This window comes from Budorcas taxicolor, chromosome 9, assembly GCF_023091745.1.
Source record: "Budorcas taxicolor isolate Tak-1 chromosome 9, Takin1.1, whole genome shotgun sequence".
Lineage (NCBI taxonomy): Eukaryota > Metazoa > Chordata > Mammalia > Artiodactyla > Bovidae > Budorcas > Budorcas taxicolor.
Genome location: NC_068918.1, coordinates 85,662,131 through 85,683,872, shown reverse-complemented (window position 1 = coordinate 85,683,872; position 21,742 = coordinate 85,662,131). Strand labels below are relative to the sequence as shown.

Genomic DNA, 21,742 nt, shown 5'->3' with positions numbered 1-21,742 from the left:
TTCCCTGGTGTCCCAGTGATAAAGAACCCGCCTGCCAATGTAGGAGACGCAGGAGATATGAATTTGATCCCTGGGTTGGGACGATCCCCTGGAGGAGGAAATGGCAACCCACTCCAGTACTCTAGCCTAGAGATTCCATGGACAGAGGAGCCTGCAGTCTATGGGATCACAAAAGGGTCAGATACAGTTTAGCGACTAAACAACAAGATTTTACTACTATTTCTTCACATTTTATCTTGAGTAAACTTTAACTGGCCAACATTCTCAGGTATTATATATTAACAAAATACAAGAGAATGCTCAACTATGGTGATAACTTCACCTCCAAATTTTAAATATCTGAGCCAGACTAATTTGTAATTCAGGATGTCCACAAAAGCTATTTTAAAATGTATAAAATTTGCAATTAACATTTAGTAACAGTACTTTGAAAAACTCTCTTAAAAGGTTAAGATATAAATATCCTATAAGCAGATAACTGTGAGATGATTATTAGCCTTTACACTATTTAAAGCCTTTTATGTAGTTAAAAATATCAAGAGATATCTCCTAAAGCCCATTCATTTCTAAAGAGGTAGGAAGTAGTAACATTTTCAGATCCATCTTCTCAATTTTCTTGTTGACGCTGGCTCTGGATAATCATTTAGCAATAACTGAACCAGGCCAAAGTACTGGAGCTTCGGCTTCAGTATCAGCCCTTTGAAAAAATATTCAGGGTTGATTTCCTTTAGGATTGACTGGTTTGATTTCCTTGCTGTCCAAGCTCCAATACTTTGGCCACTTGATGTGAAGAACTGATTTATTAGAAAAGGCCTTGATACTGGGAAAGATTGAAGGCAGGAGGAGAAGGGGACGACAGAGGATGAGATAGTTGGATGACAGTACCAACTCAATGGACACAAGTTTGAGTAAGCTCCAGGAGTTGGTGATGGACAGGGAAGCCTGGCGTGCTGCAGTCCATGGGGTCACAAAGAGTCATTCAGACATGACTGAGTGACTGAACTGAACTGAGTCAGGTAGTCAGCCAAACTGGTCAAATTCATTAAAATTAATATTAAAGTTTCAGTACATTTTTCTAAAATTATCCCGCTTTTCCAAGTTTTCTAGAAGCAGTACAGTAACAGTACCAACTACTGGCTCTGCGGCTGCCTTCCCATGCGCTGCACCTGCAAGAGGAGGGGCTCACGCCGGACGCGCAAGTCACGGGCCACGGCCACAGAGTCGTGTCCTGTTCCAGCCAGAGTTCTGACACTGACCCCAGAAGACCCTTTTCCTTCCTCGCCCTCGCTTGCAAGGATATTCCCAGTTTATCGGGTCTGTGTTCAACATGGCAGACTTTTACTAGCAACTCTCAATGAACACCCTGCCTTCTCACTAATAATCAACGCTATAAAAATAGTCTGCAGCAGGCTTAAGAGGCAAGGTCTTTGTTAGAACCCAGCAAAAGAATGCCACACACACACCTAACAGCTATTTTGTCCGTGCTTTCAGGGAATGGCAAGAGCTTGACACATCACCAGCTCTCGCACGCGTGCTTTGCTCTGTCGAGCCAGAGTACGACTTACCTGGTTGCTGCTGTTGGTGGCCGATGCATTGGCTTGGGCTGTACTTGCTGACAGGGAGTCGAGGAAGGCTTGGTCAGCCACTGAATTTCCACAAGCAAACTGATCTTTTCCATCACTCGGCAAAATCTGAACATAAGGAAGGACCACAGTTACTTTCATAGACTATAGAGTTATTTCTGAGGTAGAATCCCTGATGGCAAGTAAGAACTATCAAAAGGTTTCTATTCTTAAAAGGTATGAGCTCAAGAACAACTGCCCTAACGATTCCTTTCTGCAAGTGTGCAGAATTCTTTAGAAAAACACAACTAATACCAGGATCAGCTTATCACATTTTTCTCATTCTTGTCAGTTTTTAGGATCCTGAATGCACGGTGTACAGAGGTCAAACATGACATGAGACGCATGGGTTGGGTTCAGGGACCTGTGAATCCTCTGATAGGGTCTGGAAAGGTGGGGAGCCTGCCCGTGCACATGTCGGGCTGGCCAAAGAGTTCATTCAGGTTTTTCCAGGAAAGATGTTCTAGAAAAACCCAAACAAACTTTCTGGCCAACCCAACATTTCAGCAATATCATCAGTATTCTCCAGAGTGCTCAAAATTCCCCACTGAACTCAGTCAGGAAAACAGCTAGCCTTCCCATTTTGCAGGCAGCGCCCAGCACACACCCTCCCAGGGCACGTGCTCTCTCTACTGGACGGGAACCCAAGCTCTGCTCCTGAGCTACACTCCAGTTTTACTCACAGGCTACCAGGCAGCCTCAGTTTCTCGCTGTCACCCGGGATGAGAGAAGCAGGCTCACCATGGACCCAGGGCTCCGTTCTGCGTGACCTACGGACAGCCAGCAGGGGGCGCCGCGAGGCTGACTCAGAGAGCCTTGGTCAGCTGGGTGGGGTGTGTCCCCACAGCATCCTTGGCATTTATCACTACAGAGCTTACACCGGGCAACAGCTCACTCCAGACCCTGGGCCTTGGAGAATGGGAGAAGGAACTGACGGAGAGGCCCTAGATTAGCACAGGGAGGAGACAGTGACCTTAGAGTCTGCTGCCTAAACTCTGTGAGTCCACTCTACAGTACACAGTATGGTAGGCAGCAGCTACGACAGTGTCAGCAACGGAAAAACAGAGGCTTTTATTCAGAACAACTAAAAGCTGCTATCCTTGGAAGGAACTTCAGCTAAGCATTTGGAGTCACTCTTTGGCATGTAAGTCTATAGGTAATATTTCTTCTTGGTTCTACTTCAGTGAATTTTCTACATTTTATATAATCAGCAAGTATTATTTTTACAATGGAATTTTTTCGTTAAACATAAAGTTATCTTTCATTCTTGCCCTTTAAGTTGATACTTCGTAAAAACGCATATGACAAAGACCAGGTTTAATTAATAAACAAGAGTAAATTCTTACCTCAACATAGTCTGTTGGAACAAGCCCTCGTTCTCCTTTGCTGTTTCTTCCTTCCAGCCATCCTCCACCAACATCCTCAAAAAGGTTAAAAAGAAAAAAAAGAGTATAGTTGGAATTTCCTGCAGAAACTTGGCTCTGGGAATTATCCATAAAAAAAGTAATTAACATTAACCCATTAACCTTTTCATTCCCATGGGGCTAACGCTGTTAAAAATTTCAAATTCTTAAGCTTTCTCTTTATGCCAGAAAAGGATATAATTTAAAAATGAGAAAAATCAAACTTCAACAATAATTGATCAGAGAGAGAGAAACAGAATGCCAAGATTTTGTAATTTCCTTCTGTTGACTGGTCTGTGGTAGACTACACAAATGGTTTGCAGCTCCAACTGTCAAGGGACAGAATGCACCCTCATTTCCAGAACCTGCGCTATCCTTTGTGACCTCTTCAGCCAACAGACTGAGGTGGAGATAACACGGGGTGAATACAGAGCTGGCCTCGAGAGGCTTTGCACACTTCAGCTCACTGGTTTTTTTTCCCCCAAAGAGCTGGATATTTGGGTTGCCAGATGATGACAGAGACAAGGCTCCATCTCCCTGTTGGCCGACCCAAAGCCAGTCGACCCCCAGCAGGAGAAATGCCAGACAGAGGAGGTCATGGTGGCCTGCTCTGCCCTCGTGCCCTGCTGGGCGATGCAGGCCCATGGGTGACCCCAGGTCAGGAGAACCACCTGGCTGGCTTGTGGATCCCCAAGCAACAACAATCGACTATTTGTTTAAGCCACTAAGCTTTGGGACTGCCTGTTATTTAGGAAAACTAACTGACACAATGGGGCCCACTGGAGAAGGGAGTGGCAAGCCACTTCAGTTTTCTTGCCTTGAGAACCCCATGAACAGTATGAAAAGGCAAAATGATAGGATACTGAAAGAGGAACACCCCAGGTCAGTAGGTGCCCAATATGCTACTGGAGATCAGTGGAAAAATAACTCCAGAAAGAATGAAGGGATGGAGCCAAAGAAAAAACAACACCCAGCTGTGGATGTGACTGGTGATAGAAGCAAGGTCCAATGCTGTAAAGAGCAATATTGCATAGGAACCTGGAATGGCAGGTCCATGAATCAAGGCAAATTGGAAGTGGTCAAACAGGAGATGGCAAGAGTGAATGTTCACATTCTAGGAATCAGCGAACTAAAATGGACTGGAATGGGTGAATTTAACTCAGATGACCATTATATCTACTACTGAGGGCAGGAATCCCTCAGAAGAAATGGAGTAGCCATCATGGTCAACAAAAGAGTCCGAAATGCAGTATTGGGATGCAATCTCAAAAACGACAGAATGATCTCTGTTCGTTTCCAAGGCAAACCATTCAGTATCACAGTAATCCAAGTCTATGCCCCAACCAGCAACTCTGAAGAAGCTGAAGTTGAACGGTTCTATGAAGACCTACAAGATCTTTTAGAACTAACACCCAAAAAAGATGTCCTTTTCATTATAGGGGCTTGGAATGCAAAAGTAGGAAGTCAAGAAACACCTGGAGTAACAGGCAAATTTGGCCTTGGAATGCAGAATGAAGCAGGGCAAAGACTAATAGAGTTCTGCCAAGAAAATGCACTGGTCATAGCAAACACCCTCTTCCAACAACACAAGAGAAGACTCTACACATGGACATCACCAGATGGTCAACACCGAAATCAGACTGATTATATTCTTTGCAGCCAAAGATGGAGAAGCTCTATACAGTCAACAAAAACAAGGCCAGGAGCTGACTGTGGCTCAGATCATGAACTCCTAATTGCCACATTCAGACTGAAATTGAAGAAAGTAGGGAAAACCACTAGACCATTCAGGTATGACCTAAATCAAATCCCTTATGATTATACAGTGGAAGTGAGAAATAGATTTAAAGGGCTAGATCTGATAGATAGAGTGCCTGATGAACTATGGAATGAGGTTCGTGACACTGTACAGGAGACAGGGATCAAGACCATACCCATGGAAAAGAAATGCAAAAAAGCAAAATGGCTGTCTGAGAAGGCCTTATAAATAGCTGTGAAAAGAAGAGAAGCGAAAAGGAAAGATATAAGCATCTGAATGCAGAGTTCCAAAGAATAGCAAGAAGAGATCAGAAAGCCTTCCTCAGCGATCAATGCAAAGAAATAGAGGAAAACAACAGAATGGAAAAGACTAGAGATCTCTTCAAGAAAATTAGCGATACCAAGGGAACATTTCATGCAAAGATGGGCTCGATAAAGGACAGAAATGGTCTGGACCTAACAGAAGCAGAAGATATTAAGAAGAGGTGGCAAGAATACACAGAAGAACTATACAACAAAGACCTTCACGACCAAGATAATCACATTGGTGTGATCACTCACCTAGAGCCAGACATCCTGGAATGTGAAGTAAAGTGGGCCTTAGAAAGCATCACTACGAACAAAGCTAGTGGAGGTGATGGAATTCCAGTTGAGCTATTTCAAATCCTAAAAGATAACGCTGTGAAAGTGCTGCACGCAATACGCCAGCAAATTTGGAAAACTCAGCAGTGGCCACAGGACTGGAAAAGGTCAGTTTTCATTCCAATCCCAAAGAAAGTCAATGCCAAAGAATGCTCAAACTACTGCACAATTGCACTCATCTCACACGCTAGTAAAGTAATGCTCAAAATTCTCCAAGACAGGCTTCAGCAATACATGAACAGTGAACTTGCAGATGTTCAAGCTGGTTTTAGAAAAGGCAGAGGAACCAGAGATCAAATTGCCAACATCCACTGGATCATCGAAAAAGCACGAGAGTTCCAGAAAAACATCTATTTCTGCTTTCTTGACTATGCCAAAGCCTATGACTGTGTGGATCACAATAAACTGTGGAAAATTCTGAAAGAGATGGGAATACCAGACCTCCTGACCTGCCTCTTGAGAAGTCTGTATGCAGGTTAGGAAGCAACAGTTAGAACTGGACATGGAACAACAGCCTGGTTCCAAATAGGAAAAAGAATATGTCAAGGCTGTATATTGTCACCCTGCTTATTTAACTTATATGCAGAGTACATCATGAGAAACGCTGGGCTGGAAGAAGCACAAGCTGGAATCAAGACTGCCAGGAGAAATATCAATAACCTCAGATATGCAGATGACACCACCCTTATGGCAGAAAGTGAAGAGGAACTCAAAAGCCTCTTGATGAAAGTGAAAGAGGAGAGTGAAAAACTTGGCTTAAAGCTCAACATTCAGAAAATGAAGATCATGGCATCTGGTCCCATCACTTCATGGGAAATAGATGGGGAAACAGTGGAAACAGTGTCAGACTTTATTTTTGGGGGCTCCAAAATCACTGCAGATGGTGACTGCAGTCACGAAATTAAAAGATGCTTACTCCTTGGAAGGAAAGTTTGACCAACCTAGATAGCATATTCAAAAGCAGAGACATTACTTTGCCAACAAAGGTCCGTCTAGTCAAGACTATGGTTTTTCCAGTGGTCATGTATGGATGTGAGAGTTGGACTATGAAGAAAGCTGAGCGCCAAAGAACTGATGCTTTTGAACTGTGGTGTTGGAGAAGACTCTTGAGAGTCCCTTGGACTGCAAGGAGATCCAACCAGTCCATTCTGAAGGAGATCAGCCCTGGGATTTCTTTGGAGGGAATGATGCTGAAGCGGAAACTCCAGTACTTTGGCCACCTCATGCGAAGAGCTGACTCATTGGAAAAGACTCTGATGCTGGGAGGGATTGGGGGCAAGAGAAGGGGATGACAGAGGATGAGATGGCTGGATGGCATCACTGACTCGATGGACGTGAGTCTGAGTGAACTCCAGGAGTTGGTGATGGACAGGGATGCCTGGCGTACTGCAATTCATGGGGTCGCAAAGAGTCGGACACGACTGAGCGACTGAACTGAACTGAACTGGCCCAACCTTCCCGAGTGCTCCTAGATAAATAATGTTAATAAACTAAACAGTAATGTACTCTTTGCCAGGAGTCCCAGTTTTAATGTTACCTTTGAAAAATCCTACTGCTTCCCTTTAAAATAATACGGGCTATCTTAAATTCATAAACCATACCCTAATTAGTTAACATCTACCTGAATCTAGATAATATATTCTTTTAAAAAGTCATTTTAAATGACTTTGTCCATTTCTTGACCACAACAGCAATTTAAATACTATTTTACCAAGAAATTAAGAGTGCTTCTTCATAAAAAAAGAAAAAAGAAAAAAAACAGTAAATGTAAGCTTTCATGTCTTCTACGATTAAAAATAGAGCCAATTTACTTAGGCACACCTGGCACGCTGTATAAAACTACATATATTTTTTTCTAACCAGCAATTCTTTTTTTAACCGTCAGTACTGCACAAGCAACAGGGAAGGAATTCATGTGGGTCTGAAAGATCAGCCTGTTAAAAAAATAAAATCTTAACCATAAATCCTTAAGAGACCAATTTAAACGTAACAGTTCTCTTACCGGATTTGTAATTGTGATGATTTCGCCTTCATTAACCGTCAGTTCATTATTTCCAGGTTCAGCAGAAAAATCATACATAACCCGAGCCTATTGGAAGTAAAGAGCAAAAGAGGAAGTTACAAATGTAAATGTAACAGTAAAAAAAAAAGAAAAAAAGAACCACCTATACCGCTCACTTTGTGAACAACATGTCACGACCGCGGCTGCGGTTGTTTTGGAACAAAGGAAGACGTCGGATCAAAATGACTCATCAGCGCTGTTTGTGAGGAAGAATGACACCAAGAGAGAGACCCCTGCTCTGCTCTGGGAGGAGGGAGGTTTCTGGTTGCCTCCCACACGGTACTTAGAGATTGGGCCCTGAAGAACTCAGAATAAACCCATTTCAGCAAGGGGAAAAGAGCACGCGTGGCCTTCCTGGCGGGAGGCAAGAAGTGGAAATACAGACACTGTTCACTGTGGGCACACGGACTCTCAGGGACTGAGTGATCTCCATAGATGTATGTACACACATGAGATGCACAGTCTGATGAACTTCCTGCTATTAAAACTCTCACTGTTCTTTACCTAGGGTAAATTTTGACAGTGCAGCAACCCTAGCCAACTAAAAACACAGAGATCTGAGCTGTGTGCAAGATATATTTATACTCTTCTACTAGAATACTTCCTACTAAGAAGAAGAAAGTGTTGGTTGCTCAATCGTGTCCGACTCTCTGCAACCCCATGGACTCCAGCCCACCTGGCTTTTCTGTTCATGGGATTCTCCAGGCAAGAATACTGGAGTGGGTAGCCACGCCCTTCTCCAGGGGATCTTCCTGATCCAGGGATCGAACCCAGGTCTCCTGCATTGCAGGTGGATGCTTTACCATCTGAGCCATATGAAGACTTACCTAGGGCTCTGGTATACTTGGGTCAGGGAACCTGAGCAGTTGTGATTTTCAAAATTTTTCTTGCCATGGAATCTGAATCTCATAGAAAATAGGCTAAAGGGAAGCTGTTCTGGTTGATGTGAGGTGGGGCTGCTCTTTCAGGCCCTTCCTCAAGCAGATGCTTGAGGCACCAACCCTGAGATGTGGGTTCCTTGGAATAACTAACTGCCATGCACGTATTCCAAAAGAGATAACCACCGCTGTAAAAAATACATATACTTTTATAATATGTTATGTGCATTTAATCCATCTCAAATTCTAAATAATTGTCTTTTCATGGACTGTCTTATAGAAGGAAGTCCATCTTACAAATTGAGACCACATGTACCTAGGAAACGTGGTTTGTTTTAAACTTATCCTGGTGCTTCCTGGTGGCTCAGCGGTAAAGAATCCACCTGCCAAAGCAGGAGAGGTGGGCTCGATCCCTGGTCAGGGAGGATCCACATGCTGCGGAGCAACTAAGCCTGTGTGCACAACTGCTGGGTCTGTGCTCTAGAGCCGTGAGCAGCAGCTACTGGAGGCCCTGCGCCTGGAGCCCGAGCTCCATGACAAGAGAAGCTGCCACAAGGAGCCTGCGCACCACAACCAAGAGTGGCCCTCGCTTTCCGTAACCACAGAAAGCCCATGCGGCAATGAAGACCAAACAATGAATATAAATAAATAAACAGAATTATATATATAAAAAAGTAATTGTCCTAAGAGGCAAAGCGACGTCTGCCTACAGGGTTCATCGACAAGGACTAGCGGGCCTACACTCCTTTAACACGCGTTTGCTGCACACCGACCGCGCGGCGAGAACTGCGCTGGCCAGTGCTTCCTCCACACCTGCTTAAGGACGCCTGAAATGCTTCTAACAGGGGCCAAGGACTCACATCCAGTGGCAAAAGATTAGGGGAAAAGACCCCAAATTCTAATTTACTTTGAAATACATCAAAAATAATAAGATGAACTGGTGGAGGAAAGCAATAAAGCAGGTACAGTAAACTTATTTATGGAATCTTGATGGGGGTTCATGGTGTCCAATGGAAAATGAGTTCAACTTTTCTACATGCTTGAAATTTTTCATAATAAAATGTTGGAAAGAAACGAACAGTAGTGCACGGCATCAGATCCTTTACTTTTACACACTGGGAAGGGGGACTGAGAGCCAGGCTCGGGCAGAGTGAGAATTCTGCAAGTGCCACCGTTTTCCTGAGGTCACTACGGGGACCCTGGGCTGAGGTATGTTCCTCACGCAGCTGTAAAAGGAGATAGAATTCAGCCTGTCCCGTTGGGGACTAAAACATGTTTTTATAAACATGTCAAACCAACCTCAATCCCTCACGCAATGAGGGCAGATAGGAGATAAAGGCCTGAGGAGGGAGGGGGGGCTCCCCAGGCCAGGACGCACCCCCAGGACAAGAGCCAGACGAGGAACCTACTGTTTTGATCCTGCTCCTTGAGGATCCGTTAACGATTTTTTTGATCCACTTAAATCCAACCAACCCTCAGATACAGAATAGCAAAAGCCTCTCCTTTACTAAACTCAACAACTTGGTGAAACAGAATGTGAAACAAGTCAAAAATAAAAAAATGGAAACTCCCCTACACATTTAAATATTACTGAACATGTACCCACGGAAAATGTCTATAAACACTGTAGGTTTATTTTAAACACTGACTTAGGACTTTTTTTTTAAAACCTAGAGATGTTTAAGAATTATAACTGAGACTAATTTTGGGGAAGATTTAAAAAGTATATCCCCAAATGAGCATAAATGTCAACAGGAAAAAAAAAAAAAAGCCACTGAGCAGAGAAAAGCAACTCGGTTGCTCCAGGTGAGCAGGTTTAGCGCAGATTGGAAGCCCGCCCACACCCACTCCTCTCCCGTCTTATCACAGCCTCCAGGTCGCCTCACCTTCCCACCCTCCCCACCACTACAGCATCTACGCAAGCAAAGATGCTGACCTCGACCTCAACTGCCAAGCCTCCGACTATTGGTTGTTGAAAGAAAAGGTTGTTTTTCTCACTCCCTTTTCCAGTAGTTAGGATGGGCTTCCCTGGTGGCACAGAGGTTAAAGTGTCTGCCCCCAATGCGGGAGACCTGGGTTCGATCCCTGGCTCGGGAAGATCCCCTGGAGAAGGAAATGGCAACCCACTCCAGTATTCTTGCCTGGAGAATCCCATGGATGGAGGAGCCTGGCAGGCTACAGTCCGCAGGGTCGCAAAGAGTCGGACACGACTGAGTGACTTCACCTTACCTTACCTTTCCAGTAGTAGCTGTTCTTTAAGAAACAGCTCCAAGCATTTCAAGGGCTAAATTTCCACAGTTCCTGGTCAGTCAGAATTGGTGGCACCCATTGAGAACGGCTCCAAAATTAATTTTCTTCTGTAAATTTTTTTAAGAATAGACTACCAGTAAAATTGATACATGCTTTTAAAAATGTTTTTCCAAAAATGGGTTGAAGTGTGTTCTCCTGAAACATGATGCACGTGGAGGAGATTTCTAACTGGCCAACTGGACAAGCACTGGGGCTTGAGAAACCTCCAAGACAAAGAGAAACGTAAACATAAATTCATTGCGTAGGAATATATTTCCAAGAAATGAACAGGATGATCTTAAGCCTCCGTGTAACAAAAGGCAATTATACAATCACAAGTAGGAAGAAATCCTTCGGAATGCTTACACTAAACCAATCAAACTGTGCCATCCACTGCCGTGTCACTCCGCCCAGCCTCCATTCCACTCATGCACGGTTCTGGAAATACTTGGACCAAGGGAATCCTAAGGCCATGTTGTGACCAAACTGCTGGAGGCTGGGAGGACTCTAAGAGACTTTCTACCCAGACTCGCCCAGATCAAAGCTTCTTTATGTGGTGTACAGAACAATCAGATGAAAGCGTCTGAACAGTTGGATGTGGTGGCATCAAACTAGCCATATCACACATAGCATCACTATCACCCCAATCACTAATATATAAAACATGAGCTACCAGGGAAAGAACTCTGCAATTCACATCAAAAGGTTTAAAGAGCATCTAGAACTCAAGAAAAAGACTGGCAACCCACCAGAAAAATGGGCAGAGAAACATGGTTCACAGAAAAAAATAAATGGTCCTTATACTATTTATGTGTGGGGAGAAAAATGCTTAATTCCACACATAAAGGAAGACAAGTTAATCTGGCAGATGTAGCCAGATTTCCCGTTGTTGGGGACTGTACTATTTAAACCTCTGCCAGCAGTATGAAAGAAATGGTTCTCCCCAGCTTCACAAACAGAATCAATCACCCAACCTTTGTATTTCTGCTCAGCTGATAAGTGAGAAATTTTGCCTCACTACAGTTTGTAAGATCCATTTACCTTTAGATCCAGAAGTCTCATTTTGAGAATCCGTTCCCTACATGCATGTGTGTACCAAGTCATTCAGGGCAGCACTGTTTGCAATATGAAAAGACTGCAACCACCCTAGTAGCTACTAAAAGGGAACTCATTACATAAACCATGGTATACCATCCCAAGAAAATATGTAGCGATGAAAGCATGGGAACAATCTCTATGTACTGACATGAACTACTGTTCATTAACTGAGGAGAGCTAGCTAGCTGCACAATAGGGCATGTAGTATGCTACTTTTTTCACAGGCAGAAGAATACTTATATTTGTCAGTACTTCCATAAAGAAGCACTAGATAATTAAAAAATTCTTTTAACATTGATTGCCTATAGAGATGGGAGAGGAAAATGAGTGGATAAGAATAGTGACATTTCTCAGTTTATTTCTTATCATTTTAACTGTGTACACGTATCACCTGCCCAAGAATTCTAAATGAAGATGGCTGGGGGTGGGGGGGGGAGGCGGCGGCATGACATCATTTATAGAATCAGCAAAAGCTAAACTAGTTAGGAATAAAGTAAGGAGATGTGTAAGGGAAAACTTTACAATATTCCTGAAAGACACAGAAAATGGGAAAAACTGAGGAGTGTGGCACATTGTTTGTAAAATAAATCTTCCCATCCCTATCTGAATACCCTCTGCAAGGTGACTTTGCCACTCCTCCCAGTATGAAGTGAAGGCTGTTTTTCCACCTCTTGACTTTGGACTTGTTCATGCGCTTCTTTGGCCGACAGGGTAACAGCAACTGTGATACAAGCAAAGGGCGTGAAGCACCTACCGGGTGGGGCCTGCCCTCCCGGTTGCCAGGATCACCTCCCTGACCACATGAGCCTCTGCAGAAGAGGGACCACCGTCCCACCCCAGCCATCCCAGCCACACAAGGTGAGACCCTGGCACGTGGACGAGGCCACCCACGGCCATCGAGGCCTGGGCAGGCTTTCCAGACCCCAAGAACCACTCACAGCCAACCTGCAGAGGTACAGGGAGTAACATGCTGTCTTAACTCATTAAGTTCACAGAAAACCATGAAAAGCACCAAAGGACATCTTAGGTGAATTTTTAAAATAATCTTGCAGTGGAGGAGGACTTCAAGTACGGAACAGAAATCCTGAAGAGAGAAAAATTTCTCTTCTCCCAAAATAACACATACCTACCTTGCCTGGCAAAAACCATTATCAACAAGATTTAAAAAAAAAAAAGATAAGACAGGAAAAATATGTGACTTTTATCACAGACTAAAGGTTGGCTCTCCGACGCTATGAAGGCTAACTACGAGTCAGTAAGAAATAAAAGGCTCTCAAAAATGTAAAACCTCACTTATAAAACTAAACAAATATTATTTTTCCACTATCGACTGGCAAAACAAAACAAAAACCTTTGATCAGAACATCGTGTGGGTGAGGGTGTAGGGGCAGAGTAAAGAGGAGTTACGTAGAGCTGCTGGCAGTCAGAGGCAGCCTATCAAAACCCAACTCAGCCTCCAGGAAGTCTTCCTCCAGAAATATTCACACATTTGCAAACGGTTATTAACTGCAGCTCTGTTTACAGGAGCAAAGGACCAGGCCAGCCTGAAAGTAGGGATTGGTTAGTCAAGTAGGGCCCTGCCGTGGAAGGGAATATCAAGTGCTCCAGGCAAAAAAAAAAAAAAAAAGGAGGGCTTGCTTATTTTTCACATGTGGAATCATCTCTAAAGTATATGTATTAAATGAGAAAATAAAGCAAAGTACACCATTGTGTCAAAAAAAAAAAAAAAAGAAGAAAGAAAACGCATGTGCTTATCTCTGTAAAGATATATAGAAGTAACATTGCCTCTAAGAGAAGACAGCTGGCTGAAGGATGGATAGGAGAGAAATTTTCAGTGTTATCTTTATGTAATGTTTTAAGTGTTTTTTTTTTAATATGAACTTACTGTTCAGTCAAAAAAATTATAAATCAGAAGCACTGTCTTATACCACTAACCCAGGAAGCTCAGAATCTTGCTGAAACTACCACAGTCTATTCGAGAATGTTTCCCCAGGTATGACAAAACACAAAACGCTCCAAAGTTTAACTCAAACAATGACTGGAAGGCAATCAGAATCCGTATTGAAGTCTACACATTCCTGGAGTTCTCATTCTGTGTGCTGCTATTTGTGTGTGTGTGTGTGTGTGTGTGTGTGTGTAAAAGGTACTTTTACAACAACAACAAAAGCAATATAATGAAGCTAAAATAGGAAAAGTTAGAAAATGCTCCTCTTCACCCCAAAGGGCACAAGTGCTAACAGATTGGAAAGTACCCTTCAGAATGGTCTGCATTTGACAAGCATGTGCATGCATGCACTCGCACACACACACACGTATACACACACCCAATCAGAACCATGACACCTGTACGCCTCTGCATTTCACGTTTTATCTAGTCTTCGGACTCTTCATATCAGCACATCTATCCTGCTCTTTATCTGAGTTGCAAGTCTACTAATCACCACTCAACCTTCAGGGCAAAGCACAGGAAAACCTGCTTACCTGTGGCTAAGAAAAAACTGCACCCCACTCCAAATTCAAATAGCTTTACTGTGTTTCCTGGTTATAAAATGACATGTGCATTATAGAAAAAAAAGATAAAAGTTTACCAGCAAACAGTACCCCAAGTCTCAAACTTCAGAGACAGTAAGCAGAAAACATATATGTTCCCAGTAACAGTGGTCTGTCCATACCACCCCTGCCCCCCAGCGTGTCTTGACAATGTTTTTCATTTCTCCCCACAAAACTGTAATTACTGGCAACGTAGTTATTATAAGCTGGCTTCAGAGCCAGACCACGGGTCCAACTGCCCATTCTACTGCTTCACCAGCCTTGTAACCTTGGCTGAATTCCTCAAAGTCTCCGGCTCAAATTCCTCAAGAATGTGATAAGGCCAACAGTTTACGCCTCATGACACAAATGATCAGGGAAGTAATGGATGTAAGGTGCTCAGAACAGTGACTGCCATAAAGGGCTCAATTAACGTTAGCTATCATGACCTCCAGCGCTCTTCCCGAGTATTATACATACATTCTGCGTGTGCTAAAAAAACTTGCTGCCACACAAGGGAAACAGCCAGTGCCAGGTTACTGACTCACACAAAGAGTAGTTCTAGAGTCTGTTACTTCACCTGACTGAAGCAGAACCAGACCACCTGAGAGGTCAACCAGAAAGAGCCCCCCGCCCCCACCTTGGGTAGTTTGTGTACGAAGGTAAGGGGTAACCCAGCAAGGCTGATGGTGGTCCACAGGGAATTCCTCAACCCCGATCATTTGAAACAATATTAGAATGATGAAAATTAATCAGACCAATTTTAAAATAAAAAGAAATCAGGTTTCTCTGTAAACAATCACTTGATTTTTTTAAATGTATGTATACAAAGATAATTGGGGGTTATTGCCAAGTGCGACAACAACAAAAAACAAAATACCAAGCAGAAGCGATAACCAAACGCATGAAGAGCCCTAGTAAAGAAAGCCTTTTCAATAAATCACACTGTGTTCCTGAGAACAAAGGCAGAACACCATAGAGACGCCTAGCTGTAACTATAATGTCATTTCATCTAAAATTCCAAAAAGATTTCTTTTTGAGAAACTGTGAATGAACTTGTCCCAAAGTACTCTGCTCACTTTATAAAGGGTACCTGAAACACAGCATGACTTGAAAAACCAAAAATGAGCAAACTTCACCTTTAGCACTTTAAGGCCACGAACAAAAATCAACAGCCAGAGATCATATGTTCAAGACTCTTAACATTTTCATCCAGCTCTATTATAAACTCAGCCTAGTTTCCAAAACAGCACAAAGTACCTAGGTTGAGAGACTGTCCCTTAAAACAAGTTCCTGCTTCAGCTGTTAGTCTCTTTTGTCTTAATGCTCGTGATCACCAGCAAGGACCACTGAGCCCTGTACTACACTGATTATTCTGTACTGAATACCCAACAACCCCTTTTAGGGAAAAAAAAATTATCTCTTAAAAGTTAAGAGAAATAAGTCCTCACAAAAGACTCTATCAAAATATTCTATCATACTCAGTGCTTCAAATTCCTTACAATGACTGAAATTTCCCCTAAATCCGTATTTCTTTCAAATGCAGAGCGTGTCAGAGCGCTGAGTGGTGGGGAAAGCACAGCAAAGGGCATCCGAGCTGTGGTGCAGCTTCTCTGCTGTCTGGAAGCTTCATGGATCAACTGTGAAACACCGCCCACAGGCAAAATCGCAAAAAACTAAACTTGTCCCCTAGAACGTCATCATTTTTCTGATAGAACCCGAATCAACCCAAGGCCTTTTAGGATAAAGCTACTAAAAGGAGAGACTAAAAAAACTACAGTATAGACCAAGTAAAATTTTTTTTTAAAAAAAGGAAAACTAGAACATAAAGTGAATAGCTGATACATCAAAATCTAGTAGTGAAAACAACTAATCAAGGAAACTCCCTGGAGGCCCAGTGGTTAGGACTTTGCTCTTTCACTGCCAACGGCCTGGGGTTGGATCCCTGGGAGGGGAACTAAGATCCCATAAGCCTCACAGCAGGGCCAAGAAAAAAAGAAAATCAACCAATCAACAAAGAAGTAACTGGTATTAGATTTGCTCTGTTACCACATACTGACAAAAACAGCTAGAAGACTGGACAAAGTATACAAAGTTACAGTTTCCAGAGACTCCCAAAAGGACAGCACAGGAAAGGAAACTCCAAGAGAAAGGAGAGGGGAGATGAGCCCTGTGAAGGCTCTGGCTTTCTGACAGGCGGCACTTTCTGACCAAGTGCTGGGAGAAGCCAAGAGCCCCAGGCAGGAAGCACAGGTCCTGCAAAGTTGACAAGACAGAGACGAAAATTCCAGGAGGCTAAGGCGGCTAGTCAAGGCTATGGTTTTTCCAGTGGTCATGTACGTGAGAGTTGGACTGTGAAGAAGGCTGAGCGCCAAAGAATGGATGCTTTTGAAATGTGGTGTTGGAGAAGACTCTTGAGAGTCCCTTGGACTGCAAGGAGATCCAACTGGTCCATTCTGAAGGAGATCAGCCCTGGAATTTCTTTGGAAGGAATGATGCTAAAGCTGAAACTCCAGTACTTTGGCCACCTCATGAGAAGAGTTGACTCATTGGAAAAGACTCCAATGCTGGGAGGGATTGGGGGCAGGAGGAGAAGGGGACGACCGAGGATGAGACGGCTGGATGGCATCACTGACTCGATGGTCGTTGGCATCACTGACTCGATGGTCGTTGAGTCTGAGTGAACTCCAGGAGTTGGTGATGGACAGGGAGGCCTGGCGTGCTGCAATTCATGGGGTCGCAAAGAGTCAGACATGACTGAGCGACTGAACTGAACTGAACTGAAGGCGGCTGAAATCTGAGAACTACCAGAAAGGAGTTACTCAGGGAAAAAGCTCCAGAAACCTGCGCAAAGGTCTCCTTGAGCTGGTTGGTAAATATAGAACTGCACACAACTGGGCAAACTGCTTTAAGGCCTGGCAAAGGTCAACTCTTGGGAGCCGCAGGGTCAAAAAACTGTCAGAGGTCAGGCAGAACTGGAAGATACTAGAGCTCTGACTAGCCAGAGAGGGAAATTCCACTGAATACACCCAAAGCATTTAAGGTAGTAACCCCAGGCAGGCTAGGGCTAAAAAAGGCTACCCTGGACTCAACACACTCAGAAGTTACTCTTGAAAGAAAGGAACTGATGCAACATCACCCATAAAGTGATATACCTTAAAAGCAGCCAAAGATGGGGGCGAGGGCCAGACACATGCCACACCAAGGAGCAAAGAACGACCGCAGGTTTCTTATTAGAAACAATACAGTCAAAATCCACCTGTAAAGCTGTGAAAAATAACAAAACTGTCAACAGAATTCTGTGCCCATCAAAAACATCCTTCAAAACTAAACATAACACAAAGACAGTTCCAGACGAAAGCTAAATTTGCCACCAGCAAACCAACACTACCAGAAATATTAAAGGAAGCTGTTTAACCAGAAGGAAAATGATATCAGACAAACACCTCAATTTACACCAAAGAAAGAGCGTCAGAAATAATATGTAGGCAAAAAAAAAACACAAACCTCATCGTTTAATTTCCGTAAAAGATATCTGACTTTAAAAGTCAGATAACTGACTTTTGAAACAAGAATAACGACAGTGTTAAATGTACAACAGAAAACAGCACAAAGGTCAGGAAGCAGATATAGAAACGTGCTGTTGCTGCTAAGTCACTTCAGTCGTGTCCTACTCTGTGCGACCCCATAGACAGACGGCAGCCCACCAGGCTCCCTCGTCCCTGGGATTCTCCAGGCAAGAACGCTGGAGTGGGTTGCCATTGCCTTCTCCAGTGCATGAAAGTGAAAAGTGAAAGTGAAGTCGCTCAGTTGTGTCCAACTCTTAGTGACCCCATGGAATGCAGCCCACCAGGCTCCTCAGTCCACGGGATTTTCCAGGCGAGAGTACTGGAGTGGGGTGCCATCGCCTTCTCCATAGGAACGTACTGGGTTCTCATAGCATGCAACGTGCTGTATTGTTATCTGAAGTTAGAAATGTGTTAAGATACCAATGCATACTGTGAACCTAAGGGCTATCATGGATGGATGGATGGAAGAAAATAAACACTCCAATTAAAAGACAGATTATCAACTTGATAAAAAGTAAGACCCTGGGTTTCCCTGGTCACATAGTGGATAAGAATCATCCACCGATGCAGGGGACAATGGGCTCAATCCCTGATCCACGAAGATCACACATACTATGGAGCAACTAAGTCCATGCACTGCAACTACTGAGCCCACGGCTCAAGAGCCCATGTTCTGCAACAAGAGGTAAATATATAAAAGAAAAAAGATCTGCAGATACGCTATTTATGAGAAATGCACTTTAAGAGACAGAAAACTTGGAAGGTAAGAAGAGATGGCAGCACTACTGCGGGGACTCTAGCTCACATAAAGAGCCAGGACGGGGTGCAGAGGAAGCGCACACAGACCTCCCACCAGGACTGAGTCACCAGGTAGACAAGAACCAAGAGGCAGGATCCCTGACCGCCTGTGGATCTGACTCTGGCTATGCGTGCAAGCAGCAGGCAGGCAGATGGCACTGCAAAGCTCCTTCTGCCACGAGAGACAGGGAAGGAAGACAACTGGTCCTGGGAAAAGGCCAGTTTAACAGAATATATGTATTTCAGAAAGTAGACAAGAATTTCACAAGACATAGTAGGCAAACTTCAACGTCAGAAAAAAAAGAGTGATCCTGGAGAGAGTGAGGATGAGCCCAAGAACTGGGGAGGGGAGACCAGGCAGAGGCTGTCGATGCGCGAGTGGGGAGGCGCTGGAGGCCAGGGTTCACAGGGGAGGGTGCGGGAGAGAAAGGGGCCGCACACAGGCTGCCCTGGAGACCTTCGGAGGGACCATCGCTCAGAGTCCCCAGCTGAGAACTGATCAGCACGCACAGCAAGAAAACCGCCCAAGGAGCACGCAGGACAACCTCCAAGGGTGTAATTAAGAGATATGATACATGCTAGCATTTTGCAAAATTGACTTCAGTTTATAAAAATCAAGACATTTATGCTTGCCTAGAAAACGGTAAATTTACATTACATATATTTTACCATGATTTTTAAAGTCCATGCAAATAAATAGTACAATGGTGGGGGGAGGGGAACACAACTAACGTTACCCTAATTGCACTGCGTTCCTTCTATGGAATTAGCTTTCTGTGGCTGATGGTACACCCCCTAACACATGGACAGCCCCCAGCAGCTAGCAGTAATGTGGGTTTAAAAGTCAAAGAAACAAAAGATGTAATCTCAAAAGTGGCCTGCCAGAAGTGTTAAACAAAGTAAAATACTTTGAGTGTAGACACCAAGCATACAAGGCAGATGTGATGAGCTTCACACTGTAAAACCACTTTAAATTTTTTTTGCTTTAGGGCACTTTTGGGGGCTTACATGTAAGCACATGACCTCGGCTGTAATTTCAAAAAACAGGGACTTCCCTGGAGATGCACTGGTTTGGATTCCGTCACTGCTGAGGGGGCGAGTTCAGTCCCTGCGAGAACCGAGATCCTACAAGCTATAGTGTGGGGGGAAAAAAAATGAAAGGAAGGAAGGAAGGGAGAAGAGAGGCCAGGAGAAAGCTCTCACAGACTACAAAGATAACCGCCCCCTACGCTATATGCTCAGAGGCTCTTAGCCAGTTACACTTTCTAACTATTCCATGATTTTATTTAACTTCTCTGCTCTCTTCTTCTCCTTAGCATTTAAACCACTCTTTAAAGAATTCCTACTTCAACCCCAAATACTCCTTGGACCTATGTCTTCTCTTAACATCGCTAAGAAATTTGAATTTATTGTGCGTGCACGCTCAGTCGTGTCTGACTCTTTGTGATCTCATGGACTGTATTCTGTCAGGATCCTCTGTCCATGGAATTCTCCAGGCAAGAATACAGGTGTGGGTTGCTATTTCCTCCTCCAGGGGATCTTCCCAACCCGGAGATCGAACCCAGGTTCTTTACCACCGTGCCACCTGGGAAGCCTTAACCCCAAATACTCCTCTGACCAATGCCTTCTCTTAACTTCTCTAAGAAATATGAATTTATTACTTTAATTAATACTACTTTCCTACTGGAGTATAGCTGGATTTAGTGTTAATATCTGCTGCATAGAAAGGTGATCCAGTTATATATATAATCTCTTCCATATTCTTTCCCAGTATGATTTATCACAGGATACTGTTCCCCATGCTACACAGTAGGACTTTGCTGTTTATCCATCCTACATGCAATAGCTGGCATCTGCTAACCCCAAACTCCCAATCCATCTCCCCAACCTGGCAACCAAAAGTCTGCTTTCTAGGTCTGAGTCGGGTTTCGTTTCGTAGGTCAGTTCATTCGTGTCTCACTTTAGATCCACATACAAGTGATAGAGTATAGTACCTGTCTCTTCTGGACTTAGTGTGGTGATCTCTCTGTCCATCTAAGCGGCTGTGAATGGCACTGTTCCGTGCTTTTCCATGGCTGAGCAGTATCCCACTGCATATCTGTACCACATCTTCTTCACCCGTTCAAAAGAAACTTGAATTTTAAGACAAGCTGTCCATGGTCACTGTGTCTACCCCACTCGCTGCTCACTCTTCACCCCACAGTAGCCGAGCTTTGCCCGTGTAAGGACACTGGCATGGCTCTGTCAAGGCCACGAGCGGCCCTCCTGGAGGGAAACTAGCGGACCTGCGGGGCCCTCACCTCACTCCGCCTCCTGGCTGCGTGGGACACCGCCGTCCACTTCCTCCTCCTTGAAACATTCCTCCCTTTGCATCACCATGTGGGACCTCTTCTGACTGTCTCCTCTCCTTTCTCAGGCTTCTTTTTGGAGGCAGGCCACCCTGTAAAAAGTTCATGTTCCTGGGATCCGGTGCTCTTCTCACTGGACATACTCTCCCCGGGTGACAGTCACCCTGACAACTTCCGCCTGCCATCTTTATACTGATGAATCCCACATCTGAACACACCTCCCCTCTTCCCTGACTTGATCAAATCCTGCTCTTCTTCCAGGCCCCTTAATTCACTGAGATTTCACTTGTGGGAGACATCCTATGACCGCCGAAACCTGCTGGGTCTCTCCTCCAGGCTGCCTTTGGGCCTACACTGTACCTCCCCAGCGCTGTACCTGCACGGTGTTATTCCTGCTTGCGGACCTGTGGTGCATCTTCTACTGAACTGTAAGTTCCTTCTCTATCGTGTTCAGCACAGCGCCTGACACAGCAAGCACTCAAATACATATTTATTAAAGGAATGAATGATTAATCAATGTACTGCACAGTTTGGTATCTATGACATAACAGGTGTTTGATGCTCAAGTTAACGAATTCATTGCCATTTCCAAGTAAGTTTCACTTATTTCAGTTTTGAAGTTATAGAAAGTAGTTTTCTTGAGATGAAAAACTTCGTTTAGTCTAGGGTTACTGCCCCAGCGAAAGAATCAAAAACCATTTAATAGGCAATCATACATCCCTTAAGTTTATAAACTAAGCTCTGTT

General features: G+C 43.9%; 1 protein-coding gene across 1 annotated transcript in view; it reads right to left on the bottom strand.

Moving 5' to 3' along the window:
• SNX9 (sorting nexin 9) overlaps positions 1 to 21,742 on the bottom strand; it is a 92,064-nt gene that overhangs the window by 46,428 nt on the left and 23,894 nt on the right. Inside the window, 3 exon segments of the mRNA XM_052645565.1 lie at positions 1,566 to 1,691; positions 2,969 to 3,043; positions 7,428 to 7,514. Of these exon segments, the coding sequence (XP_052501525.1) occupies positions 1,566 to 1,691; positions 2,969 to 3,043; positions 7,428 to 7,514 (288 nt within the window).